The 15,512-nt window shown below is 42.3% G+C and overlaps 2 protein-coding genes across 2 annotated transcripts in view; one reads left to right on the top strand and one right to left on the bottom strand.

Annotated features, from left to right (window-relative positions):
• Positions 1-1,386: 1,386 nt before the first annotated feature.
• On the top strand, positions 1,387-3,966 carry gins2 (GINS complex subunit 2). The gene is made up of 6 exons (XM_086071140.1): positions 1,387-1,552; positions 1,707-1,821; positions 2,212-2,311; positions 2,382-2,508; positions 2,692-3,028; positions 3,178-3,966. Exons 1-5 carry the CDS (start codon positions 1,463-1,465, stop codon positions 2,818-2,820), a joined length of 561 nt encoding a protein of 186 aa, XP_085927266.1. The 5' UTR covers positions 1,387-1,462; the 3' UTR covers positions 2,821-3,028; positions 3,178-3,966.
• Positions 3,035-15,512, bottom strand: part of gse1b (Gse1 coiled-coil protein b) — a 183,392-nt gene continuing 170,914 nt past the window's right edge. The window contains exons 7-17 of the mRNA XM_086071139.1: positions 15,117-15,284; positions 14,654-15,018; positions 14,251-14,581; positions 11,499-12,127; positions 10,771-10,883; positions 10,423-10,687; positions 9,848-9,961; positions 8,361-8,741; positions 6,416-6,754; positions 5,987-6,090; positions 3,035-4,964 (exon numbers count right to left, since the gene is read on the bottom strand). Of these exons, the coding sequence (XP_085927265.1) occupies positions 4,824-4,964; positions 5,987-6,090; positions 6,416-6,754; positions 8,361-8,741; positions 9,848-9,961; positions 10,423-10,687; positions 10,771-10,883; positions 11,499-12,127; positions 14,251-14,581; positions 14,654-15,018; positions 15,117-15,284 (2,950 nt within the window). The 3' untranslated portion in view covers positions 3,035-4,823. The remainder of the gene's footprint in view (positions 4,965-5,986; positions 6,091-6,415; positions 6,755-8,360; positions 8,742-9,847; positions 9,962-10,422; positions 10,688-10,770; positions 10,884-11,498; positions 12,128-14,250; positions 14,582-14,653; positions 15,019-15,116; positions 15,285-15,512) is intronic.

Raw genomic sequence — 15,512 nt, 5'->3', positions numbered from 1 at the left:
AAAAGTTTATTATAACACATATTTTGCATTATGTGATAGCATTAAGCTCACAGACTTTAGTATGGCTAAGTAATGTGGTTTGGTTATATAAAAATTCAACTGAGTTAAAAAAAACAACTTCAAGCAGTTTTTTGAAGAAATGTCGACTATCTGCCAAACTGCTGCTTGGTGTCAAGTAAACTGAACTGAGTTAACTTACACCACATATTGCTTGTGAGTTGTAGCAACAACAAAAAAGGCCGAATGATGGCTTGTATCTAAAAAGTAGTTTCTCTTATCTCAAGGCGCTACTGTAAATGATTTGATCTTGGGAGATTCTTGTACTACTACTGAGATATGATTAATAGTGTTGCGTTGTTTTAAAATGACTGTACTGTATTCTATTGTATAAGCACCAGCAATGACTAATATTTTTAACTTATTCTGAACTCTTCTGAAGATATATTTTTGCCTCATTTATTTGCTTTCTGTATTACTTACTGTATATTTGCCCAATTGAGTCCTCTTAATTCTTCCTCCTAAAAATCAGAAGACCATGTTACTGTATGATTGTAAACATACAGCACAACTGTTTTTTCATACTTTGTCAGCAATAGCCTGTAACTTCGTCACGTGCGATCAAGACATTATTACAGATTCTTCTTTAACTGAATGTACTTCGTCATACTCATTATGGTACATGTCTAGCACTGCATTATAGTTGGGGGGGGGGGGCTAAATCATGTCAGCTTCAAGGGAATATGAATTAATATTTTGTGTGTTGCTTTGATTTGTGTTGATTAAAATGAAAACGAATGGTATTTATCTCATTCTCAATATTTTGGATCAAAATATACGACAAATTAAATATGCCTAATATTCCCCCCAAATAAAAGGTGTACGAATAAAACAATATATGGTACAATTCATTACAAAAGTTAAACGGTATTGAAGTACAGTACGAAAAACAATTTACCTTGCCATGTCACCACGTATGTTGCAAACACTGACATCTGGCGGTGTCTCATCAGCTTCTTCGTTTCGTCTTCTACTCGTTCCCCCCATATGCATGTATACAGTTTACATACTGAAAGAGATTCATGGCATTGAATTCATTATATTCTGTAAGTTAAGTCACCACTCTATTAGCTACAAAGCCAGCTAATTATTTTTGTGAATTATGTTATGGCAAATACAATCACAAATCGATGTTGCTGAACTAAACGCGCCATTAAGCCACATCAAATATGGCGGCGACAACGACGTACGCTTGAATGCTCAATGCGGTACTAGGTACGGTCTACTCATCCATTTGAGGAAACATTTAGTACGTCACCACGGAGCTGCCACGTTTGACCAATCACGGCTCTTTTGCTCCTTGTTTTTGTTTGCTTTGAGTGTCTCCGCCAGCGCGGGAAAGTTAATGCAATGACAAGCTAGCAAAGTTTTCGAATGTCGTTCTTCGCTATCTAAACGGACAACCATGGACCCTTCGGAGGTTGAGTTCCTCGCCGAGAAAGAGTTGGTGAAGATAATCCCTAATTTCAATCTCGACAAATTATATTTGATCGGGGTGAGTACATCTGGGTTATTTCACGATTATCTGATTGCCCTGACCGGCAACTCTCCCACTAGCGCTATTTTGCCGTGAACGGCTCTGTTTGATTAATCAAACCATTGCGTCGAGTACGTTCTCGATAACAAGCAGAGTTCGTTGACATTTGCAGGGGGATCTGGGGCCTTTTAATCCTGGTTTGCCGTTGGATGTCCCCGTGTGGCTGGCCCTCAACTTTAAACAGAGACAGAAATGTAGAGTTGTTCCTCCTGACTGGATGGATGTCGGTAAGAAAAAAAATTATCGCCGTTTTTCCCAACCTTTATTGAGCCTGATCACACATTTTACAATTTGGTTCCCGCTTAGTTCATCTTAAAGATATATATTTTTTAAATGAGCATTTAATTGTTCAGCCTTTCTCTCGCTAGAGTTTTAACCGAGTCTCGGTTAAGACTAGTAGTCTTTTTTTCTTACCTTAACGTTTTGGTGCATAACGCCACCTACTGACAAAGAGTGTGTAGCACTCATGTCCCCCACCTTTACATATACAATAATAATAATAATAATAATAATAATGCATTAGATAACTTAAGTTTCCCTCACAAATTTAAAAATAGCTTCTCTCATACACCTGTTGTCGCAGTAAGTGTATTTGTGACTTTCCCATGCCGTTGCAGAGAAACTTGAGGAGATGCGAGAGCTTGAGAGGAAAGCGGCTGCCTTCACGCCACCTCCCAGTCCGTACTACATGGAGCTGACCAAACTGCTGCTCAACCAGTAAGTGGAGAAGTAGTTATCAGTATGCTGGCATTGTGTCATTCCGTATTTTGGTGTTTGTTGTCCGCAGCGCATCTGACAACATCCCCAAAGCCGATGAGATCCGCACACTTGTCAAAGACATCTGGGACACGCGCATTGCTAAACTCCGCCTCTCCGCCGACAGCTTCATCAGTCAGCAGGAAGCTCATGCCAAGGTCAGTTTATTAAACATAGTTTAGCTTCATAACAAACAATAAAAAATTGCCATAGCAAATAGCATCACTTGTCACAGTGTTACAAGATAACAGCTATCCGGACGTAAACGGCGGCTCTGAAGACCGTCTGCCACATTTAGTTGTCAGTATGTTCAGTCAGCTCTTCTTTTTCTTCTTCTCCAGCTGGACAACTTGACTCTGATGGAGATCAACACCATCCGAGGATTCCTCCTCGATTCGCTCAACTGCCTGTACAAGCTACGCTCCAATCTGCAGCCGGGATCCAGTAAGGGACGGCTTGCGGATTTTTGAAGGATGGTGCTCCAATCAACGTGGAATGAAGCAATGCTGGACTTGTTTTTACCATGAACATCATTCTCAAGACTTGTATGGCTCTTTTAGGACAGTTGATCATTGAATGCAACATTTGTTTGCTTAAATGTGAGGATAGTGATTTCATATTCAAGCATGTATTTGATATCTCAGACTGAAGGACTTTTCAATCAACAAAGAGACCAAGGTATATGAATATTTTTGAAATATTTTATTTTCTTTTTTTGTCTGAAATCACAGCCATATATTCATAAATACCTAATTACTACATTCAACAAAGAATATATTACATTACAATGGATTCAAACGAACATTTTTTTTTTTTTTTGAAAACAGGATTTCACAGCATGTAGACATCCTCCGCTGAGTAATGGCGCTATGGCGTGGCCGTGCGTGGATGGTGAGGGAGGAGGCGGGGCTTAACGCTGTGTCCTGTTTGCCACCCTGTCGCGCTCACCTGACCCTCAAACAAACAGGCTGCGATGCTGCCGGGCTTTGACTTTGGGCGGATGTGAAACGTTTGAAGCTACATTTTGATAAACAACGGTCCAAAATAAACGAGGCACTTATTCGTATGCTGATCATGAGGATGTTGTGCTTCTGTTTTGATGATTTTCCTTCCGCACATTTTCCAGACTTAACAGTGAAATTTGGAACGGGTGCAGGTGATTGGTTGCTACAAGTGTCAGAGTGGAACCACGGAGGAGGCTGTAAACAGATCCGTTTTTGTGTCATGTTGCATGATGGCAACGGATTGGATTAGTAGGGATGATCCTTGGACATCGCATGAGGGATAAGATGGGAGTTTGTAGGCTTTTTTGGGCTAAATCATTTGAATTTGAAACGTATTGTTTGGCACTGGGCCCCTCGTGGTTGTGGATCAAAGGCTTGGATCTGGCAAAGGCCCATCGCTTGATGCTATTTGATGTGTGTGAGGAGGAGTCGTCTCCAGCAACATCAGCTGGCCACTTTACTTCATGTCTAGCAAAAAAATCAAATAAAAAATCAAGTCAAAGCCAGTCAAGTAACAAAAACTGGTTTGTGTGCACACTCCAGTGGGAGGCAAACATTAAGTGGAGTAGCTGAAATGGACGTCGCACTCTGCTGCGAGTAAAAAGGTGGCAAGGGCACGCGTCGGCACCTCGGTCGAAGCTTCACCTGGTGGTGGCTCGCTGCCGGTGAAGGTTAACATCCTGCATTTTCTCGCCCTCTTCAACATGTCACAATTCAGCTGTTCTGGCCAGCAGCAGTACAAACACTAAAAGCAAGGCTGTCTTTTGCAAACCCCAAAAAAAGCATAAACATATTTTTTTAAAAATGGCAGGCTTTTTTTTTTTTCATTTAAAAGAACAATGATTAAAATAATAAACTTACAAAAATTCTTTTAAGTCTTCATATTATATACAATATAAGGCTGAAGCACCTTTTAAAATTCTCAAATTGTCCTATTTTGAAATAAAACATTTTGTTAATTATTTCCCCCAAAAATGTGCATTTCAACATTCTGTCCCAATTCAAATATGTCGTTGTTGTAACACAGTACCAGCAGGTAGTTCTTCAGCTATTATTCTTAAGTGCACGTCCATCTGGAGCGCCGCCGCCATGACGTCGTGACGTCACTTCCTGACAGACCGCCAGCGCTCCTTTGGACTTTCGGAGTGTCTCTTCTCCCTCGTTGGCAGGATTGTCTGTGTTTGGGTGGCGGTGAAGAAGAAGATGATGAAGAAGAGGAGCGTGTGTGTGTGTGTGTGTGTGTGTGTAAAGCAGGACTTCATCTTGTCCCGCCCCCTTCGCCGATCTCCTTTCGTGGCCACGTTGGCTTTTGGTGCTGACTGACTTTCCTTCACTGTTCCACCAGCCTGCTTCTCCACCATGCAGCCGAGTGGCTTGGGGGTCATTTACTATCAGTCTGAGAGGAGAAGTATCTGAGGGGGAGGGGGAGGGGGGCATCGGATGTCTTTTTTTAAGAGGGGAGGGGGGTGTCACCTGGGAGGGTAGCCCTTGTAATGTCCGCCTCTGGGCCAGTGTGTCTGTGGCAGAGTCAAACACTTCCTGAAGTGCTCCAGCTCCGATTGCAGCTTCTCTCGTTCTACCGCCAGCTTCTGTCTCTGGGACATCAGTTCCTGCGCGACCAGGAAAAAGTTATGACATGCAAAGGGTGTCAAGGATGGATGGATTTTTGTGGAAGACTCAGCAAAAAATCCACAAGTATGTTTACACTAGGGCTGGCTATCGATTCTAATTTCCTCAATCGATTGGATTTCGATTCGAATGAGATTTTCCCTGATTCGATTTATTTCAGTTTAATCCGATTTCAATTCATTATGGAACATCAATTCTTCTTAAATGTCAAGGACATTATAAAAAAAAAACCTCCACAAATATTTAATTCCAAAGTAAATTTTGCGGAGGAAGTAACTGGTCAAATGATTAAGTTTATTAATGAAAGCAATACAATGTTTTCATCACTTAACTCATTCACTCCCAGCCAAAAACTCGAATCGGCAATATATCGCAATATTACAGTGCGCAATTCTCGAATCGATTCGATGTTTAAACATCAATTTTTTAAAATGGAAATATTCAACAAAACGTCTTACTTAGGGTTAGGGTTCACATGTTAAGCATGGAAGAATGTTATGTTAATGGAACATCAAGCCATTTTATTTCATTGTTGTTCAAACATGAAACAGATTGGAACAGATTGTTTGGTAAATACAGCGGCTCACAGTTTTAAGCCTGAAGTTTCAGATAAATAAATACATTTTCATACAAATCTTACAGTGTACATGTACAAGTTTACTGATTAGTATTTTCTAAATTTGAGTGCTTTTTTTTAGTAATAATAAATTTATAGATTTGTATCGGGATTAATCGTATCGAACCTATGCATCGTGATCGAATCGGCAGGTACTAGACAATTCACACCCCTAGATACTACAGAGAGTCAAGCAAGTATTTGATCAAATTACAAGTCATGTCTTTATCAAGTACAAGTAATTGTTATCGATTAGTACTAGTGGTATTGTCGCTTCCCATCATTTTCACTTTGCTGTTACGTGAAGCGGAAAAATGTACATTGAAGAGCGCTAATCTGTCTGAAGCTAGCAGCATGAATTTCTCGGCGTGTGCGCATGCGTCTTACCCCCATAGTATGCGAGAGCTGTTCAGCAGTGAGACTGAGGTTGTAGTTTTGCGCTTCAAGCCGTCGGCACTGGTTCTGCAATACATGTCGCTCCAGACATTGTTCTGGGGTGAAACGCAAAGAGGAAAAAAAAAAATTAACACGACACGCCAACTGGCAAATCTTCATGTTTAAAGGGAATGAAAGATGAGAGTATAATGGTGGGATAATAAAGACGAGTCTTCTATATGTGATAACAAGCCTGACTAAAATGAGGGTTAAGCCAGCTTTGTCCAACCAGAGATGTTTACCCCATCTAGTGGCCAAGATGCGCTACAACATATAAACCTATTGCATCAGTTCATATGCATTGAAATAAACTGCTGTGCGCAAGTGAAAATCAGGAACTAAAAACTATATTCTAGATAAACCATAAGACAGCATTCTTACCTTCAACATATTCCTGATAAGCTTCAAATATGGATTCAATCCCCTGCCACTTGGAAGCTGGCGCCGCCTCTTCCTCCCCCTCCTCCTCTTCGTCGTCGTCCTCCTCTGAGGCGGACGGCTCGTCCCTCGTCCCTGAGGCGTCGCGGTGGAGCGACGCGGAGAAGTGCTGCCCGTTGGGCTGAGGGTGCGTGTGCGCGAGCGCCAGAGCCGACGGATGATGCGCGCTCGAGTGGGAGTGCGGCGGGTGCGGCCTGCCGGGGGCGCTCTGGAGCTCGGGAATGTTGTAATGGACGGACGACTCCTGCAAGGGAGACGATTCGGACGTCCCGCTTGCCACGCCTGCAAACACAACGATGGTTAAAAAAAATAATATATATATATATTTGAAAAGGAGTGGAGGGACTGATGAATATGAAAGATAAAACCGCGAGAATATAATGATACTTGTCATAACGTCCCCCAGCCGAAGGTGACTTATAAGCATGAAAGTGCTGGTCAGTAATGTGAGCTCTGAGAACTAATGATGCGAAGACCTTAAAAGGAAGTCGCTTCGGAAAATGTTCACTTGAATGAGCGGACAAAAGTCTTTCACAGACACCAAGTCAGATGACGGACGCCCCCGGGAAAGATATGAAAATGGCAATTATTGCATTTCATAATAAGAACTAGGACTGTAATGATGCATTTGATTCCCATTCTGCCGCTTATTACTAATACTTGCCACGTTTCCATCTCTCTTCCATTCTGTTTTCACTGTCGCCAGTAAAAGTAGTCACATGGCCACCAGATGGACGAGGCTTTATAAAGAAATTCATATTGAATCAAAAATTATGTTTAAACAAAACAACTTAAAAAAAAAAAAGTAATCTAAAATAATAATTAAGGATGGGCAACTACGGATATCAGGCCAATGCCAGTCCTTATATTTAAGGTATCAGTACCCGCTATGGTGGCTGATACCAGCATTTGCTTCCAAAAACATATAAATAGGTTCTATTTTAAATGTTTTAAGTGTCCCAAAGACGTATTTATATGTTTTTAAAGTTTTTTTTTTTTAATGCTAGAGCATGCAGAAGGCTTTGATGCAGCCTCTCAATTGCAAAGAACGGTTGAAGAAATGGTAGTTATTACACAAACGGCCAGCAGGTGGCAGCAGACTATAAGAAATCAACCAGGGCCATGTTGCAAACAAGCTGCTTCCCCCCAGAATTTAAAACAGATTTGTGAATATTGATGAAACTTAGCTACATTCTAATACTAATTGCTGCAAAACGGAAACAGGTAGAACTATTTTTTGTGCCACCAGAAACTGAATTTGAATCATTTATATTTGAATTTAGAATCGTTAAATGTAAATAACTGCATTGAAAGACTCAATTAGAATTTCATAAACTGCATTTGTATTGTTGCATTTGAATCCCTGCATCGAAAAATGTCATCTGATTTGTACAACTTGAATGTCTTAATTTGAAACTCAAGTCCAAAATGTCAAATGATTAAATGTATTTCACTTTCTATGAAGCTGTATTTGATCCTCACTGGAAATTCACTTTTGTATCATTGTGACTGATTGTTCTTCTTAAAGAGCCTGGAAGTCGACCGAGCAAACCGAATTTGTCATTCAAAAACGGATTGTGACAAAACACAGAATTGAATTTTGCTGGTTGCTCAGGAAATGAACAATTAACTCACCTGTTTTCTGAAGCTGAGCCACGATTGGTCATTACCCGAGCCCTGAGCAACTGTGATGTCATTTTTAGTGAGATGGATAAAACCTTTTTCCTCAAACGCAATATTAATCAGAATGCCGTGTTTAGACGAGTGGGGCTGTATAGAACATTGGTTGGTGGTTACAGCTGTCATAAGAACATTGCGCCAACATGAACCCAGGTCCAAAATCTTTTCCAATTTCGAAAAGTCATTTTGGCCACCTTGCATTGCTTACCTTTGTGTTTCTGCAGCGCTTTCTGAGTGGACTGCAGCACAGATTCATGGAACTGCTGGGCAAATTCCTCCGGGGTGAAGCTGTCCCAGGGTTTGGTGCGTCCGTTCATGCTGTGGACGCCCTCCTTAGCCTGTAGAGGGAGCGGGGGCCGCAAGCTGTTCAGCAGGCTGGAACTCCTCTTGGAGATTGGCCCCTCGCTCGGCCCCCGGGCCTTGTCTGGGTAGACAGCTGGAGAAGGAGGATCCTTTGGTCTTAGCGTGTCCCCGAGGGGTTTTGGATTGCCATTAGGGGACGGGGACGACGGGCAATGTGAGGGGGGGCTATGCGGCCTGACACCGTGGTGGTCTTCTGATTCGGAGGTGGGTTGGGAACACGCGGAATCTGCAACAATGCGAGCATTTTTTTGTGTTAGCATGTTGTCTCTTTGTCATGAGTATTTCTTACTTTGGTGAACTTTTTTTTTTCATGACCAAAATAGTGCTTTAAAGTAACGATAACAGCAATATCGTGATATTGCGATATTAAAAGTGCCACAATATCGTTGTCGTCAAAGCAGCTGTTAAAAAGGTGCAGTTGTATTCCATTTGTGCGGCTCTAGCACCCTCTGGTGGTCAGTTCCTTAGTGCAGTTTAATTTTAAAAAGGAATGTTTTGGCCACTGTGGCGGTTATCACTCCTATGAATCAGATATTCAAATATTTTCGACACCCCCATCAAAAAATAAATTTATTTTGGTCTGCTTCAGTCAAACACAATGTTGTGAACGACATAGACCATTTTGCTTTGTGCTGCTGAGCCAATAGGAGCACATGGCAGTGAAATGGCCATGCCGATTTCTCCGTCATTGCTGTTATGTCCAAAAACACAATATTGTGCTTTTTGCCCCCAATATGAGCTTAGAATTTTTTAAAATTTATTTTCACAGTATTATGAGTTTTGAACTCATTTACTGCCATAAATTCATTTAAAAAAAAAAAAGATTATTAAAAATTAAAGGCAAGAGGCGATTACAATTTTTAATTGTAATTAATAGCATGACTTCACAAGTTAACTCTTGATTAATCACAAATTTTACATCTGTTCTAAATGTATAATGAAAAAAATTCTAGGTTTTCATACTATTGTTAACAAAAGTGGAAATATTTTTAAACTAATATGAATAGTTAAAATGAAATTTTGAAATTTATAGCCATCAATGACAGTGAATGGCGAAAAGAAAAGAAAAGATTATTAAAAATTCGGGGCGTCAGGGGATTTGAGTTTTTAATCATAATTAATCGCATGACTTCACTAGTTAACTCAAAAAGTGGAAAAAATGTTAAACTAATAGAAATAGTTCAAATGAATTTTTGACGTTTATAGCCGTCAATGGCAGTGAATGAGTTCAACATTATCGTGAGGTTTTTTAAAATATCTCCAACCTCCCCACAATATCGTGATATTTATCAAGTCGTGACGTTTGGATATCGTTACATCCCTATGTCTCACCAGAAAGCTGTGCTGGGGGGCTTTTGCACAGCGGCTGCGGGGCATTTCTGATGGTATCCAAGGTTATGCTCTTCTGTTTAATTGCTTGAAGCAGCTCCACTGTCCTTTCACTATCTACAAGATGAAAGAAGCAAAAAATGAATAAAAAAAATCAAGAAAAGCTGGCGCAACTAATACAGTCCTCCTCCCAAAGTAAGGTAAACCTGCATTATGTATGCAAGTTAAACACGCTGTTAATGATCGAGGAAATTGCGGGTGAGACGGTGGCATCTGGAGTCAACATGCTAATGAGAGGCGGCTGCATTTGCAGCACACTGCGCTCGACTGAAGTGAAGCGTCAGCGAGCTGTGGAGCCCGCTGAGAACGACTACAATGCCCGGACCAGCTAATGAGCATGAGATGCTTCTGCTTTGCTTTGCTAGAATGAGATGTAACACTGATACGAGTCACTGATGAAGATGTCAGGAGGGCGTGTAAAGGGCGCCGGGTCGATGCTGTGAAGTTGAACCCATACGCCAACACGTAGGGAGTGCATGCAAAATACCAAGTGATGGACAAATATTCAAGTCTCTTGCCTCTTCTCTGCTGGAGGGTGACGTGGGAAAGTCTGAACATAGTGAGGAAGCGCTTCTTTTCCTCCAGCTCTGGCGCTCGGTCCATCTCCTCAGGGGTGAAGCGCGTGCTGAGTTGCGGGGGAGGAGGTGTGCGTTTGGACTGCGAGGCAGCTGGCGAGGGGCTGCGCTCCCTCAGCATCCTCCGCCGCTTTCTTCTCTTCTGCTGCACCAGCTCCTCACGCCGGCCCACGGTGGTCAGGCTGAACATTCCCAGGAAGTCCAATTTCTGAGCACAAATGATTCACAAAATCAATGTTACCGCCATGTCAGAGGTTCTTGTTTGTATTTGCGTGTTGGTGGGTGTTTTACCTCAGTGGAGTCATCAAGTTTGAGTGGGGGCTGCTCTGCTACCCTCCTGAGATGCGCCCTCACCTCCTCCTCGTCACTTTCATCATACGAGTCATCCAGCTCATAGTAGTAACCTGCAGAGAAGGGGCAGAAAGTTTATCCTGGTTAGGAGGACAGTTATAGTATGAATTTTCTATATATATATATATATATTTAAAAAAAAAGTATATACATCCTAGGGGTTAAATTGATTTGTCGACATACAGACTGTACCACTCCGCAATGAAAGTTAGAGCTTGAAGTCAATGAATCACTAATCACGTGTTCCGCGGAGTTAACTAGCTAGCAGCTGTGCCTCAAGAGTGTGGAAATATTTGACTAAAATATTTGACTAATGCTAGCTGGCAAGCAGCCTAAATTCAAACGTCAATCGTTAAATTAATCAAACTCTGAGGTCAAAACAACCTTTTGACTGCGAAAATGAATGGTTTCTGCTGTCCCGACTCAACTGGACACATATATATATATATATATATATATATATATATATATATATATATATATATACACACATATATATATATACACATATACATATCTATATATACACATATACATATACACACATATATATATATATATATATATATATATATATACATACACACACATATATATATATACACACAAGATTTAATTGAACTGAAGTGCTCAGTGGAGTTTGTCATCACAAAGTGTGATGAGAGTACCTTTCTCCTTGGCTTCCCTCTTCCTCTTCTCCTCCAAGTCCAGTTTACTGACCGGCCGTCTGTGCTGCTGAAGAAGCTCGTCATAGATCAGCATCGTGTCCGGCGCCGTTTCCAGTGAGGTTACCTGTCCTACACCTGACCCAGACACTAAAGCAACTGCTTGTCCGTGACGACTGTGGCCTTGGAGGCTCTTCAGTCCAGCGCTGCTTTTGAGAGCTCCTTCCATTTCATACTGGCTGGTCAGGGACATGGACGCCCGCTGCTGGTTGAAGAAAGAGTGGGTGGATTTCTCCAGATCGGCAAGGAATGTGCTGGGCTCGGGCAGGCCAGGAGGTCCTCTCTGTTGCAGATACTTCTCCATTGCTCCATTGTCTCTCCTCCTGGACCCATCCTCATACTTGGAGGGGCCGGGCGGTAGACGACTGAGCTCGTAGTGTCCCATCCCCGAGGGATCGTGGGTGCGTCGGGACTCTGAGGGTGTCTCTATTAGGGATGCTGGGTTCCACAGGGTTGTGGGAGGTGGTGGGTGATGTTCGCGTGGGGGCTGGGAGGGCTTGGGGGAGATGAGTGGCGGAGGGGCACCTAAATGGGAATGGAGGTCTCGGCTTCCTGGTTCGTGGTTGTTTGGTCTGCGAACACATAACGCAACATGCTTAGGCATTGATTAGAGGACAAAAAAATCCTTCTACAGTTAGTATGAATGATGTGTGTTCAACACACATCATTCAACACCTTGCACTATGTGTGCGTGCGCAATAAATAATTGTTATCAAACACAGACACAGTAGCCCAGACCACAGAGCGGATATGGCCAAGGCGCACTTTTGTCCTCCAGATATAAATGGCCATTTCTGATCTAAAGCACATGCATATATAAAAGTCAAGTAGATATTCTTGGGCAAAGCAGAAAAAGAAATGACAGGAAAGGATTACAGGATGACAACTGGGCTTCCATTTCTTATCTTTTAGTAGGAAAGAATTTGCACTAAACGGCAGAGTAAGGAAGGATTATGTACTGCGGCCTCACATATTCATGGAGCGGATTGTTATTTTAAAATAAATGTCAGCAATATGCTCCCAGCAATATTTGCCGTATTTTAGGTATAAAATTACAAAAAGGCCCTTTTAGTGAGTGAGACTAAATGTGCCTTATCTACAATCTTCAACCTATAATGTCTTTTAGTGATTAGTGACCCTGCTGTCCTACGAGTGCAGTATTACCCACAACCCAACTTCTTAGTCCGACGCACACGCAAACAACGCAGGCGTGGAACAAAGGAGAGGAAGTAGGAGGCTTATGCTGTGCAAGGTTGACAGGATTAGTCAAGATTCTGCCTTTGTGTGGCTTAGCCGTCCCCACCCGCTGCCTGTCTGAAACCCTCCCAACCAGAACTCATGAAACAGCAGTTATCAGGACCCCACTTTGCACTCTGCATCATCGCCTAAACATAGCTGTCAGTCTTGCCTCCATGTCGGACACAGAAGCTGGTGTGGACAGAAATAGAGCCAATGTGATTCTTCTGACAGGGTTGATCTTTTTCCAGTTCTGTCTGAAAACAAACCTCTAAAGCTCACCAGCCTTGGAGGCTTCAAAACACTGGCGCCACTGTCCCATAATGTGTGTAACAGCTAGAGAAAACTATTTGATGAATTACTGATTTCATGTTCAGGAAAATTACATTTAATTATTGATGCATCCTATTTTTTTGATTATTGAAAATTGGTTCAGAAACTAAAGGATGTTTTGACCCTCATGTAAAAGCCTAAAATACAAGTTTTATTTAATATTTGGATAACATGTAATTTACAGTATTTTCCTTCTTATAATAAGAGGCTATTTACATTATTTACAGATTTTAAAAAGTTTATGGTTCATCTGTGTTGATAATGTGACAGGTGAAACTGTGTAGCTAGATTATGTTAACTCATTCACTCCCAGCCAGAATATAGCTAAGTTTCATAATTATTTCCAAGCCTGTATAAAACACTGGGGTGGGGGGGGAAGACCTTGTTGCACCATGGCCCTGGTTGATCTCTTATACTCTGCTGCTACCTGCTAACCGTTTTTTTTTGGTAATAACTGCCGTTGCTTTAAGCAACCTCTTCAGGTCAGAGTCTGCATCAAAACCTTCTGTAGGTTCTAGCATAAAAAAAACATACGTTTTTGGGACCATGGCAATATTGAAAATAGAAAAATTTTATACGTTTTGGGGAGCATATAAAGGATTTCTCTGTTATTTTTGCTTCATTCTTAACTTTTTGTATTGTTGCTTAAATTGTATTAATTACACTATAAACAAAACCAAGAGAAGCTTCTAGAGTTTTTCTTTCGCTGACTAAGTTGGAGACAATGAGGAAACGATTGATTGGAACGTCAAGCTTAGACTTCACTTATTAAGAACCTGCATTTCAACTCATTTACTTTACACCAATCTGTATTTACGGTTTAATTTAAAAAGACACACTAAAACATTCCCCTTTTCTTAAAAATGTGTTCAGCAACCTGCTTAAGCAGCAGACGAATTGTGATCTCTGCTTGTTGCTGCCAAGTAGTAAAATCAGTTACTTCATTGCTTCAGGACAAATAGTTGACAAAAACATCCGGTCAAATTCAAATCATCATGCCCATCTCATAACTTTGCATTAGTAGACTGATAAACACATATGCAAACAAGTTTCTGCATGAATTGTGCAAGGTCATGTAAAAGTTAGCATTTACAGTGGATGGACAGGACCTGTGTTTCATCCTCACCTGTGCAAGTCTGTTCTGTGTTCTGGTAAATCAGGGTTCCGTCCTAAGTCCAGGTGCTGATCCAGAACCTGCTGGCGGAATTCCGACACCTGGTACTGACGGTCCGCTTTCTCTTGCCGCAGTTTGCGTTGCCTTGCCAACCACCTCTCTTCTTCATTGTTCCTGGGAGCCATTATGGAGGTTGGGAGACCTGCCCCCACAACACTGGGCCCCATGTAGAGACTGTGGCCTGAGATGAGACCAGGGACTGTATGATGCGATTGTACCATTGCAGAGTGGAGTCCTGGCGGGACCGGTTTCGGAGCGGGCAGGGGGGGCTCTTTGGTTTTGTCTGTGAAGGAGCAAAAAAATCAGTGCTTACGTGTAAGGGTGTTGCAAAACGAAATGAAGGGGCGACACATACCAGCCCGATTCGGGGTGAGTCTTTCTGGCTTGGTTCGGTCCTCCTGCCCTCTCATGGCATGAAGTTCAGCCAGGTAGTGGCTCTCCATAGCCTTGGAGGCTTGCAACTCTTTCTCTCTTAGCGCTCTCTCCTTTTGCCTTTCCAGTTCTTTTTCTCTTTCCCTCTCCTTCTCCCTCTCTCTTTCTCTCTCTCTTTCCCGTTCCCGCTCTCGGTCTCTTTCTCGCTCCCGTTCTCGTTCTCGCTCCAGCTCCCGCTCCCTTTCGCGCTCCCGTTCTTTCTCTCTCTCGGCTTCCCGCTCCCGCTCCTTTTCGCGCTCGCGTTCCCGCTCCCTCTCGCGCTGCCGCAGCTCATCTTCCAGCTGAAGCCTTGAGAGAAAGGTAGGCATGTGAGCAGATGCGAGGGAACAGGATGGTTTGGATATGGAAAAAAAACACATTCTCGAATGGAATCACATTTAATATACCTCTCAGATTGCAGTGCTGAAAGTGAAGGGTGTGTGAAGTCTCCAGGGTAGCGGACTCCTGATAAGTGCATATGGACTGCAGATGGATGGATGGGGGGTAAAGCTCCCCCTGCTGGTAGCGAATAGAAAGGTGACCTCAAAGCGGAGAGGCAGAATGGGTCATCCATCCTGGGAGATGAGCATTGCATGACAAAAAAATAGCGTCAGTCTCGCCTTGGAACAGCACACCACTCACTATCGTTAACCTTTGTGCCTCTGTCTCCTCAAAGAAGAAGCAGAGTGTCTTGCATCCATCTCTCAAGAAAGCAGCAGTGTCTGTCAGCTAGCCTCAATCACTGCACAGCAGCTGTCAGAGTCTGTGTTATGTTACAACTGTGTGTTGCTTGTGCATCTCGG

Source organism: Leptonotus elevatus, chromosome 3, assembly GCF_054856555.1.
Source record: "Leptonotus elevatus isolate MCC_2025b chromosome 3, RoL_Lele_1.0, whole genome shotgun sequence".
Taxonomy (NCBI): domain Eukaryota; kingdom Metazoa; phylum Chordata; class Actinopteri; order Syngnathiformes; family Syngnathidae; genus Leptonotus; species Leptonotus elevatus.
The sequence above is the reverse complement of the archived record's forward strand: the minus strand, read 5'-3'. Positions and strand labels throughout refer to the sequence as shown.